Source organism: Sinohyriopsis cumingii, chromosome 5 (assembly GCF_028554795.1).
Source record: "Sinohyriopsis cumingii isolate HCF-2022 chromosome 5, ASM2855479v2, whole genome shotgun sequence".
In the NCBI taxonomy this organism is placed as follows: domain Eukaryota; kingdom Metazoa; phylum Mollusca; class Bivalvia; order Unionida; family Unionidae; genus Sinohyriopsis; species Sinohyriopsis cumingii.
Window position 1 is genome coordinate 119,470,158 of NC_142965.1, and position 16,569 is coordinate 119,486,726.

The 16,569-nt window shown below is 35.5% G+C and overlaps 1 protein-coding gene across 2 annotated transcripts in view; it reads right to left on the bottom strand.

The window, feature by feature from the left end:
• The window catches only part of LOC149800065 (phospholipid-transporting ATPase IF-like), a 164,413-nt gene that overhangs the window by 80,890 nt on the left and 66,954 nt on the right, over positions 1-16,569 (bottom strand). For both annotated transcript variants that reach the window (XM_089959617.1, XM_089959618.1), the window contains exons 15-19: positions 13,023-13,085; positions 8,813-8,916; positions 8,245-8,358; positions 3,119-3,241; positions 2,623-2,771 (exon numbers count right to left, since the gene is read on the bottom strand). In XM_089959617.1, coding sequence (XP_089815743.1) covers positions 2,623-2,771; positions 3,119-3,241; positions 8,245-8,358; positions 8,813-8,916; positions 13,023-13,085 — 553 coding nt within the window. The remainder of the gene's footprint in view (positions 1-2,622; positions 2,772-3,118; positions 3,242-8,244; positions 8,359-8,812; positions 8,917-13,022; positions 13,086-16,569) is intronic.

Here is a 16,569-nt window from a genome sequence, read left to right on the forward strand (position 1 = left end):
CCACCTACTAGGTCACATGATATACCATCAGATCTGTGTCCATGCTGTTCATTATACTCGTGCTATTATTCTGGCAAATTCAAACAAAAGCCTGCATTACACAATACATTTGAAACATTTCACAAAGTATAAAACAGATTTCATTGATGTTGGTTTGTTTGTTTTTTGTTTTGGGTTAATACCATTTTTCTGCACATGATAGGCTATATACATGGCAGACAGTATGACTGTGGAGGAAGAACCAGGAAAAAACCCAAGAAGAACCACATACCCATGGAAAGCAACAGGCAAGCTTTCTCATATACCCACAATGACCAAGCCCGAGACTTGAACCCACATGGACAGAGTTGAGATGGCAGTAATTGGTAAAGACAAGTGCTTTAGACCACTTGGCATCCAGGGGCCCTTTTTAATTAATGAAGGCTATGTCAGTGTGAATGTAAACCAAAAAAAAAAAGAATGCAATACTGAAACCTCTGAGTTCTTAATAATATACTCATGCATGCAAGGAATCAAGGACAAGTCTGACTGGTGATAACCGATAACATGAGTGCAATGAAAACTATGCTCTCGTTTCTTAGGCGGCATGATAAAGTGATTAAAGTCTTAAAAATGCCACCAAGCAACCTTGGCATGATAAAGTGATTAAAGTCTTAAAAATGCCACCAACCAACCTCAGCATGATAAAGTGATTAAAGTCTTAAAAATGCCACCAACCAATCAAACTAATTCAGATGCTTCCTTGTAAAAAACATCTTTACATTCATAGGTTTATTTTTGTGTCTAAAATTGAATCTGCTTAAAGACAAGGAAAATAATTTAAGGTATTGAGCATTCTAATCACCATGTGACCTAGGCATGGCTACCGATGACACTCCCACATGGGAGAATCATTATCAATGCCTTAGACAACTACAAGGAACCAGTTTGGTCTAATATCAAGTAAGTAATTCAACCTTGTATCGAACAACAGGAAACAAACACTTGGCAAACATCTTGGAAAATAAATACAATCCTGTTATTTGGTGACTTAGTGTCATGTGACATAGACTGGAAGAAGATGCCTCAGGGAAAGAATATACATCATTCAGAGGCACTAAATATTCTTGTACAAAATAATATCTTGTTACAAGTGCCTCTGTCAGTATACAATCATTACAACAATACACTATCACGTTTAGTTCATCTCACACCACAACCAATAAAGCTAACTCTGGCTGTAAAGAGCTCCTGACAAGCAAACAAGGTTTCAGTTGTTTAATGCAGACATGCCGACCCTGGTGAGGCAGTTGATTTTTTTCCCCTGTAAGTTTGACCGGTTTTCAGTAAGATGGAAAATGTATTTAAAAGTGTGGTATTCAAAACATGCATATACGGTAAACATTATGTTCAACCAAATAATTTGTAAAGTATATGCAGACCTAATTTACCACAATACTGCTGCATAAACTTCAGTTCCAAACCCTATGCAGCTCAATGGCTTGCTGGTATCTCTCAACTTGATGTAATTCTTGGAAAAACAATTCCTGTTCACATGATGATATCATATCTATGGACACAAGGCATACTCAGATTGGCTTGTGATGTCCAATAAATGTAACTGTATCCTTTCCTTCCTTTATTCACAAGAATCTCAATATTCCATTTTATTCTTCTGTGCTGATTATTAACACATTTTAAGAGGCTTATTTTTGCTTTCATCTTCAATATCCATCGCTTGCTGGGTGCCATTTTAAAAAAAAATTAATATTATCAACAGCTTCATCATGCAGATGCTTTGCATGAAAAAATAAGTGCCATTTAAAGCATATGAGTTACTGCCATAAAGTTAGCCTGGTTCCATGACTAATTCTACTAATTCAAACCCGGATCTAAATCAAACATGAATGAACAAATTATCTAGATTTTTTGGCAACAATAATTTTCCATAGCATTTACTTTTATTCCATAAGTTCATATTTTAAGGATCATTTTTATAAGATAACGGCAAAATCATAAGGGTTGACAGGTCTGTTAATGTTATGGTATGCACTATAAGGAACAAGAATGGATTTTTGTCATTTTTACTCACAAACAATACCTGTGTAATATATAAGGCCATGTATTAAACACAGCTTTTTACATTTAGGACCGATCCGATGGTCTAGTGGTTAGAGTGTCCGCCTTGGATGCGGAAGGTCGTGGGTTCGATCCCCGACCGAGTCATACCAAAGACTTACAAAAATGGTACTAACAGCTGCCTCACTTGGCGCTCAGCATTAAGAGGTCAGTGTTAGGACTGGTTGGCCTGGTGTCAGAATAATGTGACTGGGTGGGACATCATGCTATGTGTCTGTGGCATGATGCCCCAGTGCTAGACATCACTATAAACTGCCACACTGCAGACATCGTAGCAATATGACTGAAAAATTGTTAAAGCTACGTTAAAAATCCAAATCACATCACATCACATTACATTTAGGTATTATGAACTCCATGTTTTGACAGCAACATGCATAACACTATTTCTGCAAAATAAGACTAGTGGAATGAGAGACATACAATCAAACTTTTCCTGAGATTCCTTTCCATATTAAGTTTTAGCACACGCTTCCTTCAGCATCACATGAACACTTTAATTACCTGTTCATGAAGTTCCTGATTGTATCAGCACACTGGATGGAATTTTCTATCTTGGTAAGTCGCATTTCCTCCATGCCACTCTGAAAATGTCCTGCAGAAAAGCTAATGTTGACTGCAGTCTCCTCCTTATCCCCTGTCAACACCCACACCTAAGAATAACCAAAATATATTTATACAAATAATATTCATTTAACAGGGAAAATACTGATATTAGTTCTGAGAGACTGACATCAACTTTCTGCTAAATAACTTACAAAATACTAGCTAGATTGGAATCACATTTAGTACACATTTTCATTTCAATAACATCTAGGTAGAATTAAATTTACAATATATTTGCAGCTATGTTTTTGAACTGTGAGAGATTATTTAGTTATCTGTTTCTATATTTCTGCTTAGTGCATTTTCCTCTTTTCTAAGCACAGCACACTTACGAATTGTTTCCAAGTATGTGAAATGGTACATTGTAACCAAAGGGAAACAAGTGTGTATATACCTTAATCCCAGCTGCCCTAAGAGAGGATATTGTCTTTGGCACATCATCTTGTAACTTGTCCTCTACTGCTGTGGCACCTAGCAACGTCAGGTTTGCCTCTACAGAGTCAAATACCTTATCCAACTGTAAATACAGACATATATTACAATATTCAGTTAACCTTGCCTTTGCAGGCACCTCCGAATAACAGATGTCTATTCAGATATTTCTGAACCCTTTTCTTCATATTTACACATTTAACTTCTATATAAAAGACACAAGACCATAAAAGTCAAACTTGTGTCATCCCCATGAATGTCCTTTATAGTTTGTACATAAAGGAATTCAAACTTTGATGAATCATATTAATTCTTTCCTTTTTAATGCATCCTTTTTAGGGGCTGTTCCAGTAAAACATACCTGGGACCCGGGGAAGGCACTTTTAATGTGGGGTACACGCCTGTAGATGCAAGATAGAATTTTCTTAAAAAACTGCCTTCCCTGGGTAACACGCATGTTACAATGGAACAGCCCTAAGGATGTCTACTTCCATACAATCAATGCTGACTTTGTAACTGAAAATGACACAACCATTACATTATAGCATCTCTGATATAATATCACATGTTAACTAAGTGCTACAAATTCTGGGAGAGAATGAACATATAGTAACTTTGTTGCAACTTCTGTCTCCTACTGAACAATGAAAAAGAAAAATAGTTAACAATTCTCAAAAAAACATACACAGTCCAGTGAAAGAAAATGTTGAAGTCAACAAAAAGTATACAATACCCTTGAAATTTTTTTGTGATTTATGAGATCCCACTGATCAGCCACACGGGGTTTCTATAATGCAAAAGCCACATTACCTCAATCGTGTCACACCAAAAAAATTATCTTACCAACATTCACATTTGTTTGAGTATTTTATAAGTGGAATCTTCAACCTGTACAAATAAGATACATTATTTTAATACTCATTTCCATATCCCATATGATGATGGATTATTTTTTCTATCCTTTCTAAATGGAACTAAATGGTAGAAGATGGGGAAAAAAGTTCTAACCATTATCCAAAGGTAACGGATAACAGAAAAGGAATCAAAATTGTGTTCTTTTTAAACTAATGTATGCTTTCTCTTCATACCATCTGACTATATGGGTTCCAATATGCACAAGTTCAGGCTAATTATTTGATGGAGTTGTTAAGTGAATGTTTTAAAAATCTATTAAATTTAATGCTTTTTCTAACTGGTTGAACATCAAAGCAATAAAATCAACCACAAAAGTTTCAGCAATAGGAATAACACGAAAACAACAAGGCATTGCTCCCATTAACAACAAAATATTTAAGTCATAGATGAAAAAACAGAAGAGGAGCACACTAGACAATACTTATTTCAGAAAATCCAACACAACAAATGTGAATGATGTAATACTTGTTACTGTCATATAGCTTATCGTTTCCATGCCAGAATAATCATCATCGAACTATCATACAGACCCAGTCTTTTCCCCACTTCATAGGCCCATGCACTGTATTAAACATCTTTTTATTGACAGCACACTTGTGAAACATTAGCTGGGTGAACGAGGGGAATCCGGCAATGACAGGTAAGTATTACTTCATTCAAATTAGTTTTAACCCCCCACCCATTTTAATAACATTAATATCTTAACTGCTGCTATTGCATTGGTGAATTTGCCAGTTCACCTCCCAAAAAAAACACCTGGTAAAGACAAGGAATTACCCGTATGAGAGTAATGTCCACTGCTGTAACATGGTATCCGCTTGGACCACTATGAGTATAGGTCCCAGAGAAAATATGCCTTTATTCTGATGTGCCAAGGAATCAAGGTAAAAGTAGAAGGTAGAATGTGACATTTGAAATGTATCCTTTTTCAATCCTCCAATGATGAACAAGTTCGATAGGCCCATGAGGTAGCAATAGCTTGAACCTCATGGGCTTAATCTTCATAAATGAAAAGTCCCAACAGTGGATGCCGAAATATCAGGCAAGCCCTTTAGGGGAAGAAAAGATGCTTTCCACCTTTTATCCACCTTTAACTCATTAAGCCCAATGCCACTTGTAGGCATGATGAGGTTGTACCCTACTTCCGAGCTCTGCAGTATCAAGGTCGTTTACGATACAGCAAAGTGTGTGGTATTCCAGACAAGTACACTGATGTAGCTCTACAATGATCACAAACAATCCAGACTTTTGACTCACATTACAGAGGGAAAAATAATTTTTTTAAACCCAGTTGTCTAACACCAAAAATTTGCAGTTTATTGGAACCAGATTTTAGACCTTTTGGATGGAGGTCTAAGGCTGACTAGTCTGAACTGCACACAGACAGGCAAACCTTCGCTAAAACAGGATAACTTTGAGGTCTATAGTAAAAAGGTGGCCAAGACAAAAATGAATAAACAAATACAGCTTTTACCCTTCTGCACATGCACAAGCAAAATAGCCAAACTGAATTTAAAAAAAACAATGTTTCTAACAAAACTAGGTATATGGCTAAACAAAAATCTCTTGGAAGCATATGCATTTGGATGTATTCAGAATTAACATCCAAAATGCATTTCCTCCCCCCATTTCAGGCAAAAATGACAAAGATCTCTGGGACTGAATGAGTTAAAAGTGACCAAATAGAATTGTAAAGAACTAACTGTTCATAAGAATCAATCTTGATCATCCTACACAGGAACAATTGTCACTGGGGATCAATATAGGGAGTGGAGCTACCAAAGGAAACTATTCTTACCAAGAAACCTGATTAGTGAAGGACAGAAAGAAACTCATAACTGCCACAAAACTGTAGACAACCTTGTTCTACTGACATGGTATAAAACTCGCTCATTCATCTCAAGGATGTCATGGAGAGCTTTACGGGTAAAATTCTCAATAGAAGCTTCACCCAAAGGTTTGCGGGGGTCTTTTGATAAAGATCACAACATGCATGTAGTTCCATCTGGGCATCACAGAGCAAGACTGGTCTCTGCAGCTCAAAATACCTTATAAGATCAAAAATATGAGAAACCAAAGTAATGGCCATGGCCATTGAAAATTTGAGCATGTTGGATAGGGCTGCCCTTTACAGCAGAAACTAAGCATTTTCTCTCCTTGAAAAGGAGCAGAATATCAACCACTGTACTCTCAGAGGGGCAGATCTGCAACTGGTTAGGTGTAAAGGAGAGCTTGTTGTTCATTCTTCTTGCAAGCACAGCTGCTAAAGATTTCTGTCCCATTCAAAACTGGAACTATGCTACAGACTGGTGTAGATACCATTGTGAGAACCACCTTGCCTCTACTGGACAGACTGTCCATAACAACATTTTCCTTACAAGATATTATGACAAACTCAAATGGTAATCCCTTTTGAGGCATCCCAGCAAAGTCAGTTCCAAATCTCCATGCAGATGAGAAGGGATGTGTGCATCCTTGTCAAATGAATTATGCTACCACCAGCTTCTCAATAAAGATGACCATCGCATAACAACCTTTTATTTCATCAACACACCCCTATCACCCACATTTCCAAATTATGTGGAGCGTAGATTCTTCTTAGGATCATGAACCCTAAAGAACTAGCACTTCTCAGTCAAAGTGAGCAACCCACCCTGGATCTTATGTCTGCAAACAGTTAGGAGTGGGGTTCACAGGTATGCATAGGAACTCTGGCCAGGAACCAGTCCCAATTTGACACAAAATTCAAACAGTGGTGAAAATCATGTCCTAAAGAAATCTGAGTTGAGAGGGAATCCCAGTGCAGTTTCCACTTTGAATAATAGTTAACCTGTAGTATTTGATGTACTAGAATAAGAAACCAGCAACACATGGTACTATTCCAAATTTTAAAAAATTACCAAAAGAAGTGGGAATCCAATGAATTTTAGTGTTGACTATAGTTACATATTGCTGAAACCAGAAATGTAATATAATAATAATAATAATAATAACAATAAAAAGAGTGGAGTTCTAGCATTTCTCACTATAACAGAAAAGTAACAATGTGCAACCACCTGAACATACAATTAAAATAAATAGCTGGTGTGCAACCCCCTTCTGCAACTCTAAAACTCAGCATAAAGCAGTAATGAAAAATACGTCACAATTGTATTCAATAAATTAAAAATAATGGAGGTCACAATCAATTTTGGCAATAACTCAGAGACAATTACCTATAAAAAAAATGTAAATCCTCGGAGCTGCCCAAACACTGTGCAGACAGTTACTTAAGAAAAGGTCACTGCTGAATATTGTTAAACAATGCTCTAACTTACAGAAAGCTAATCCAATAAATGAATAAACACTGAACTAATGGTAGGACAGTTAAGGAAAACATATTCTGATGTTTAATTCATCTTGGTAGACATTTAGCAAGCAAAACTCTTGCACAACATTCTGAGTTCAACAAATGCAAATGGCATTGGCAGAAAAGAAGATGATTACTATGCCTTGGCCTGTGATGTGGGAAGCAGACTGGGTCTGAGTTTTCTACGAAGTTTACAATATGGGAGAATGAATTATTATGATATGGATGAGGGTAATTCCATCCCAGAAAAGGTAAGCTATCCAACAGTGACAGGTAAAATATTGCTGATATGACAAGTAACAAACTTCTACACAATCATACTGAATGGTATTAGGACCCAAAACATGTACACTTTCAATAACAGTTCAAGTCCAGTGGAAAAAAAACTGTATATCCATTCCTTTCAAAGCAAAACCTTGAATTCCTTCAATATCTTTTTAGCCTATATAAACATGGGGGAATCATTATCAATGTGTTTGACAACTGGCAGGAACAAGCTTGGACTAATAGCATGCAACTAATTCAAACTAAAACATTCGTTTTCCTCACATACTGCCTGCATCGTTCTTTTTCCCTTCTTTTCTACTGCCATTTTTCATCTATGTACAGTCAAATCTAATGGTTTCTATGTATCAGTCTATCATAATGGTGCTTAAGTACTTTTCCACCTACCTGTGTCCACAGAGAAAACTCCTATTCAATATTTTATCCCACCAAATATTCATTTTTTTGAACTTTGTCAATTGCATTACAGAATTTACACAAACATTTTGTAATAATTCCACAAATCTGAAATGAATGGCATCTATGTTATCTCTTATTACCTTTTGCTCTCTGTCCTGCAGAGAATTTCTTGCCTCTTTTAGCTGCTCACTGAAGACACTGAATTCTTCTGGGGATAATTTTCTCTCAGCTATCACAAGGGTTCTGAGACCAAGCTGCAACACAAAGTGGTCAAGTTCAAAGTCAGATGAAGTGAAAAGTGTTATCAGATGAAGGCATAGTTTGAAATCCAATTAGAGAACAAAAGTTAAGGCAAAAAGAAATTTGCAGATAATGTCTTTCTTGGATATTTTTTTTACTTATCTCTAGATTTAGAACTTCAAGATTATGAAAAGTTAGTCTTTGTGGCTAAATGCTGAGCTTCCACTATCAGTGTGTTATCAAAAGTGTCATGGGCAAAGAGACTTACAGAAACAATTTGTAATACAAATGGGGATAACTCTTAATGATCAGACATATTCCAATTTTGTAATACACAGAGTCATGATACAAAATCTTACCAAATTTTATTATGAAATGGGTCAGAAGAAAATAAGAACAAAGAGTTTGACAGACATAGACACTTCATTTGTGGGTGTATAATATCAACAAGAGTGGCCACATACTCACCAATGCATACTCATTTACATGCTGAAGAGTAATCTGCTTGTCTCCTGACACCACACGGTCTAAAATAGCTGACTCAGCACCTTTACATAGTAGACGAATTTCATCTGGAATGAGACTCTGAAAATTAACCCTTCTCCTCATTTTTTTATTAACTCTTCAGGAAATTGTCATGCATTAGTGTAACATACTGTATATACCTGAATGTAAGTCAGATCAAATGTTACTACAGAGACCCAGACTTGCTGTCGCATACTGCAGCAGATCTGAGTCTATGCAGTTCGTTAGGAGTAATCATTAGAACAACAAAGGCCCTGATCTACTGACCTGTGCATCATACAACAGCAGATCAGGGTCTATACTGCCTATACTTGGACCCAACTTATAAGCAAGTACATAATGTCATTCATACTCGCATGTGCATGGATAAGTATCAAATAACTAGAATATGGATGCCACACCACTGTGGCTTAAAACTAATATAAACACAAAACCAAACCAAGGTGGGATGGATGTATGGATGTATGAATGAATAATCCTATATACCCCTAATATTATCATGGTGGGGATAAGAATAGCCCCTAATATAATCATGTTGGGGATAAGAATAGCCCCTAATATAATCATGTTGGGGATAAGAATATAAAAAAGGAGCTAGATCATTTTAAATTTCAATTACTATACACTTACATATAGGTTGGATCCAACTGCACTGATCCAGATTTGCTGTCATATAATGTGAACAACAATGACCCTGATAAGCTGATTCATTATGCAGTGGCAGTTATTGGGTCTATGTTATTTGCAATTATTGGGTCTATGTTATTTGCAATTATTGGGGCTGTGTTATTTGCAATTATTGGGTCTATGTTATTTGCAATTATTGGGTCTATGTTATTTGCAATTATTGGGTCTATGTTATTTGCAATTATTGGGTCTATGTTATTTGCAATTATTGGGTCTATGTTATTTGCAATTATTGGGTCTATGTTATGTGCAGTTATTGGGTCTATGTTATGTGCAATTATTGGGTCTATGTTATTTGCAGTTATTGGGTCTATGTTATTTGCAGTTATTGGGTCTATGTTATTTGCAATTATTGGGTCTATGTTATTTGCAATTATTGGGTCTATGTTATGTGCAGTTATTGGGTCTATGTTATTTGCAATTATTGGGTCTATGTTATGTGCAGTTATTGGGTCTATGTTATTTGCAATTATTGGGTCTATGTTATTTGCAATTATTGGGTCTATGTTATTTGCAATTATTGGGTCTATGTTATTTGCAATTATTGGGTCTATGTTATGTGCAGTTATTGGGTCTATGTTATTTGCAATTATTGGGTCTATGTTATTTGCAGTTATTGGGTCTATGTTATTTGCAGTTATTGGGTCTATGTTATTTGCAATTATTGGGTCTATGTTATTTGCAATTATTGGGTCTATGTTATGTGCAGTTATTGGGTCTATGTTATTTGCAATTATTGGGTCTATGTTATGTGCAGTTATTGGGTCTATGTTATTTGCAATTATTGGGTCTATGTTATTTGCAATTATTGGGTCTATGTTATTTGCAATTATTGGGTCTATGTTATTTGCAATTATTGGGGAGCTGTGTTATTTGCAATTATTGGGTCTATGTTATTTGCAATTATTGGGTCTATGTTATTTGCAATTATTGGGGCTGTGTTATTTGCAATTATTGGGTCTATGTTATTTGCAATTATTGGGTCTATGTTATTTGCAATTATTGGGTCTATGTTATTTGCAATTATTGGGTCTATGTTATGTGCAGTTAGATCTGACTTACAGGATATAAACATTGGGTCTTCATGTGAAAATTTAGATTTCATGTTTGTCAGCATTGATTTAAACTGCTAACTTGTGGGGAAGTCACTGCAAACTCAATCAATCCTAGAACTCTTTTTTTCTCCTCCTTTTTGAATAAATCAAACCAAAAGCTTGTGATTTTCACATCAGTTACATATCATCAACCTCTTACATTTCACACAACCTTAAATTTCATCTTGACTTCTAGAAACAATGCCCCAGAAATGGTAGATTACACATCATAATGTTTTTTTAAATTAAGCATGTAAAGTACAACTATATTCTGTATTCCATCCACTGCTATCAAGTCTAACTGCAAAATGAAAAAACCCAGATATGCTGTCACATAATGCACTGGCAGGTCTGGTTCTGTGCAGTTTGGAGTAACCAGAAGAACAGCACAGACCCTGATCTTCTGGCACGTAATGCAATGGCAGATTAGGGTCCATACTGCTTGCAATTGGAATCAACTTATAAGCATGTATATAGTGTCAGAATGACAATTTGGTTAATTTTGGCCTCTTTGCATTGAATTAGAAAATCAGCATTCCAACTCACTGTCCAATATTGCTGAAATAATGCATGTTCATACATGTGACAAGTCCACATTGCAAATGCATCAGGTTTGGCTTCGAATGCAAGAGATTTTCATTCCGTATTGTATCTATGGAAAAACAAAACTGTTCACTTTAATTTTGTACCAGTTCATGGGTTTTTTAAGTTTAAAAAAATTGATGTCTTTCGGCTTCTTATGGAAAACAATGAATGATTAAATAATAGATAGTGAAAATCAGTAAGACATGCTTCATCAATTTTTATAATCCAATCAGATATCATTAAATACAAGCAAATATAATTACAATGCAACTATATACCTATCAGAGTACCTAATCTGAATGCCCATTAATGGGTGATATTTTCCCCAAGATGAGAACTGTACAAAAACAAGAACACCATAACAGTCCTCTTTATATGCACCAGTAGGGCATGTTTAAGTCTGGACACTAAACGATCTCAATGTACTTGATTTTAGTCAAGGTATATAGTTTTCAACTAATCTTACTGCATCAGTTTTTTATTTGACTTATGATGACCGTAACCTTTGACATTTAGACCCAAAATCAGTAGTTTTTTTATATAGCAGTTTTTCCCTTTACCCTCATTTGTGCTTCAGGGACCCCCAAAATTTTAATTTGACCCCCAGTTCTGATGCCAAAGTTTGTTTTTTACACCGTCTGATCACCAATTTTGACACTAAGGGGATCTTTGACTCAATCTTTCATCCCAAGGGGATACACTGCCACTGGTACAAGTCATCCACAATACCTGGCAAAGGAAATGACTCTAGAACAAGAGTTACTGTGCAAAAGCCATTTTTGTTTGAGCCACAATAATCTTAACCTTTCGCATTTTTACGCAAAAATCAATATGATTCTTCCTTACATTAACTGTAAGCCCTCTACATACTCTGGTGAAGGTAAAAAGCACAGAAGTAAAGTTATTAAGCAAAAACCATTTTTCTTCTTTCATTCAAAGCAACCTTAACTACTGACTTTTTGAGCCTAAAATCAATAAGTTTCTTTCTTACCCCAAAAAAGTCATTCAACAAACACTGGTGAAAGTACATGATCAAGAACTTTGTCAAGAAACCTTTTTTTCATATTTCAGCCAGTGACCATTACTTTTTGACTCCAATCAATAGTCTTCTACCTTACTTCAGTGCAAGCCACAAAGTTTAGTCAAGGTCTGTATTGTGGAACTAATGTTACTGTGTGTTAGACATTTTTCTTTTTTTAGTAAAATGGAGGGTCCCAGATGGCTGAATGGTCTAAGGTGCTTGTCCTTACAGTTCACTGACATATCACCTCTGTCATGTGTGTTCAAGTACTGACTATACCAATGTGGGTAAGATAGCCTGCCAGTAGCTTGCTGTAGGTCAATGACTCTACCTGGGGTTTTCTAACTGACCGCTATATATAGCCTATCATGTGCTGAAAAATGGCGCTAAATCCACAAAACCAAACCAAACCAAACCAGTTAAAATTATCCTGACCTTTGACTTTTCAACCCCAATAGCCTTACCCAACTGCAAACCATCAGCATAGGTTACAGTAAATTATCGTGCAGAAATGAAATAGGGAACAGATAGATGGTCAACATCGTTATATGCCTCTAACATATAACAAATATTTTTTAATGTGTTCCTAAGAAGAGGGATACTTCTCTTGAACATTGTATTGCCAAAATTATTTACCTAAGCTGCCAATCAAAATATTTTGGAGTTAACAAATCTGAAGAAGAAAAAACTTTTAGGTTAGTGTTAATGACAAATGACCAGTTTAACTAGCTTAGTGTAATTAAAAGACAAAATACTTCTCAATTACTTAGCTTGGGGCTCTCTGAGGCAGCTGATGGTGTCACTGACAATCCCGCATATTTGCCCAAAGCTGTTTAGAGAAGGTTTTGAGATAAAATATAATCAACTTGGACACACACTTTAGTACAATTCTCAATTTCAAAGCAGGTTTAGAAATGGACATATTTTTCAGTTATTTATCTACCAAACTGAATGCAATGCATAACTATGGTTTAACAGATAGACGATGACATAGAATCGATTTTGCTTCCTAGTATTATCTAATAGGACCCATGCAATGCGAGTGAAACAATCACCCCAGTGCATGTTGTTTATTTGGAGTTAACATCTTCACCCACTGAAGGTTTTTGTATTTATAGCAAAGTATCATGTATTGTACCTCTTTTACTGTTTCATGAGCAGAGTAGGAAAAGAATGCACCTTTTCATTTTAAGCTCTATACTTTCCTATCTTCAAAAACATAACATATGGATTCTAATCTCAACAAAAAAGAAATTTTTAATCTTTTGACCCCCAAACTGACAGGCATTTTTCCCTACCCTAAGGGCAAGCAATCCACAAAGTTTGGTAACTTTGGATGATAAATAACTTGCACTATTGTGCAGAAACCATTCACATACATGGTGGCCACAATGGGTGTCAGTTCAGCACCATTTTCATTTTTTGTACCAACCTGACAACAGAAGTCTTCTGGTGGACTAGTCAAGATGGCACTTTGGGGGCCATTCTGGATGTCTGATCAATACAATTTTTACTTAAGCCTAACCAGACTCTTCTGGTTAAAACCACATACTGATAGTCTAGAACTTTTTGTTCAGGAAGAGCAGCAATAACTAGATTTTCATGAAGGTTGCTATGGTGGTCTTAGTGGCTCTTTCATATCAGAACCATATTAATTTAGGACCAACATAAACAGTCTTTAAGTGAAAATCCCATGTTTGATACTGCCATCCATTCACGTGAACCAGTGATAACATGGTTTATAGATGGCCACCGAAGTGGCCATGTTGGATGTCACAATTACTAGTAAAGACTAACTTTATATAAGTAGGTAAATGTAAATATATGTAAATATAAATGGAGAGGGATGTTATGTCTTCAAGAAGAGATATATATTGCGGGGGAGCAATGCAAACAGTGCCATGCAAGGTGAACTGAATCCAGAAAAATGGGAGATAACCATATAGACTCTGCATGCACAATGCACCAAAAGACGATCAAACAAGGCTATATACAAACAGTGATTCTAGATAACATGTCATGCAAATACAAAACATAAAGAAATTAATTTGTTTCCCAGTATTAACATTTGTTTAAACTTATTTTACATCTAGATGAGCAACTCCTATAAGGCTGAACCTAGAGCAATGCCAGTCTCAAGAAATCATATAACTGCACAATAAAAAACACAACCAAATGCATAAAAAATACACATCCTAAGGGATGAAATATACAGCAAAGATCATGTTAAAAAATGTGCTAAGTAAGAAAAGGCATCCTAAGGGTTGAAATGCCTGATAAGAGGTGAGTACATGCCTATATATAAAAAAAGGTTATGTCCCATGGGCCGAAAGAATGGAAACCAGGAAATGGGAATCTAAATACATTTTAGGTTCAATGAGCAGAAAGAATGGAAACCAGGAAATAGGAATCTAAATACATTTTAGGTTCAATGGGCAGAAAGAATGGAAACCAGGAAATGGGAATCTAAATACATTTTAGGTTCAATGGGCAGAAAGAATGGAAACCAGGAAATGGGAATCTAAATACATTTTAGGTTCAATGAGCAGAAAGAATGGAAAATAGGAAATGGGAATCTAAACACATTTTAGGTTCAATGAGCAGAAAGAATGGAAACCAGGAAATGAAAGTTTAACCAGTATGTTCCTTTCAAAATCAAAAGAATCAACAATTCAAATCCCTTTTTAAAAAAAGGCATTTACATAGGTACAGAGCGTAACATGTAACTACATGTCAATCTTGGCAATATAGTACTGATTAAAAGTTTACTTTAAAATATCATGGGGAAAATTTGCAAACAAGATTAGGAAGATAACTTCCTAATAATCACATGAAGAGCTTTAATAGAAAGGCTGTCAAAATATAAAAGTTACAAACTGTTATATATCTAAATAAAAGTTAATATTTTTTCTTGCAAAGCAATAGGTAATAATGCCAAAACTCTTTTGATTACAAACTATATTAAAAAACAAAAAGGTTAAAAGTCAAAGACATTTTCTGGCAAATATTATCAAAAAGCACTGTTTTCTAGGTGATATCATAGAATCTTTGTCTTCCAGTCTAGAAAATAATACAATACAAACACTGTGTTCAATTGTCAGTGGGCACTGGCAGTGAATGCATTCAGATCAATATTTGCCCTTGAGGAGGTATGCATGGGTCAGGTATGAGTGTGGCAAACAAGAACAAATCAATACCATCCCATCCCTGAGATTTGTACTACATGAACAATGTCACTCACCGATGGTGTTACAAACATTGTTAATGAAGTTTTCATTCTGCACCATGTAAACAGAATTTTTAAAAATTTGAAAAATATCCACACTAATTACAGACACTGGCAGACCAAACTCTGATATGAAAGCCATTGATTTTCAAAATATAGTAGGGGTTCACCTCATAAGCTTACTAGCATCATCACAGTTCAGGGTCTGTAAGTTTTCACAAGTAAGCAATTATGCAGAGAAAGTGGAATTAACTTCACCTTTCCTCAAAATGAAGTCTTCACCCAAAACTGATTTGTAGTGCTCAAGTACAATATCAACTCGTCTTTTCTATCTGTTCAAAGAGCAATGTAAAACAATTATACCATGATATATTATGCTTCTGATCAACTTCTGTTCAAGTTTATGTCTGCAATTACATTTTAATCCATGAAATGGCACCCATACATGAAGCCTGAAGTAAAATTTCATGCATCTGTAGCCTATTCAAGATTAAATCATAATTCCATCGAGGTTTATAAACTGATTATTACTATAGGGAAACAGGTTTATTTAAGATCTCATCCTGCAAAAGTCATCCGTTGATATCTCTCTCCCATTTCTCATCCTGCAAAAGTCATCCATTGATATCTCTCACCCATTTCTCATCCTGCAAAAGTCATCCATTGATATCTCTCACCCATTTCTGATATAGAAGATATTTGCTTGAAATGAGTGAATAACAGATAATTTCATCGAGTGGTGAAAAACTAAGTCAGGAGTGAAAATATTTATGTTTTTCACCCACGAGATGAAATAATGTTATTCACTTGTAGGAAACAAATTTTCTTACAGTTTTTTTTCTATTTTATGATCAAACATATTGGCTAGCAAGATGTTTTGCATAACAAACTAAAGTAGCAAATTTCCTTTTGTATGCCATGTGATGTCAGTGGTTTACCATTTATGTTCTCCTGGGTTTTGTGATTATTCCCACAGAAAATATAAACAGTTATATAATTGTATTCCCCAATTCTAAGTAAAAACTTCACTTTTTGTTGGATTTGAACTTGAGTCATTTTTCATGGGAGGCAGCCACATTTGCCACTC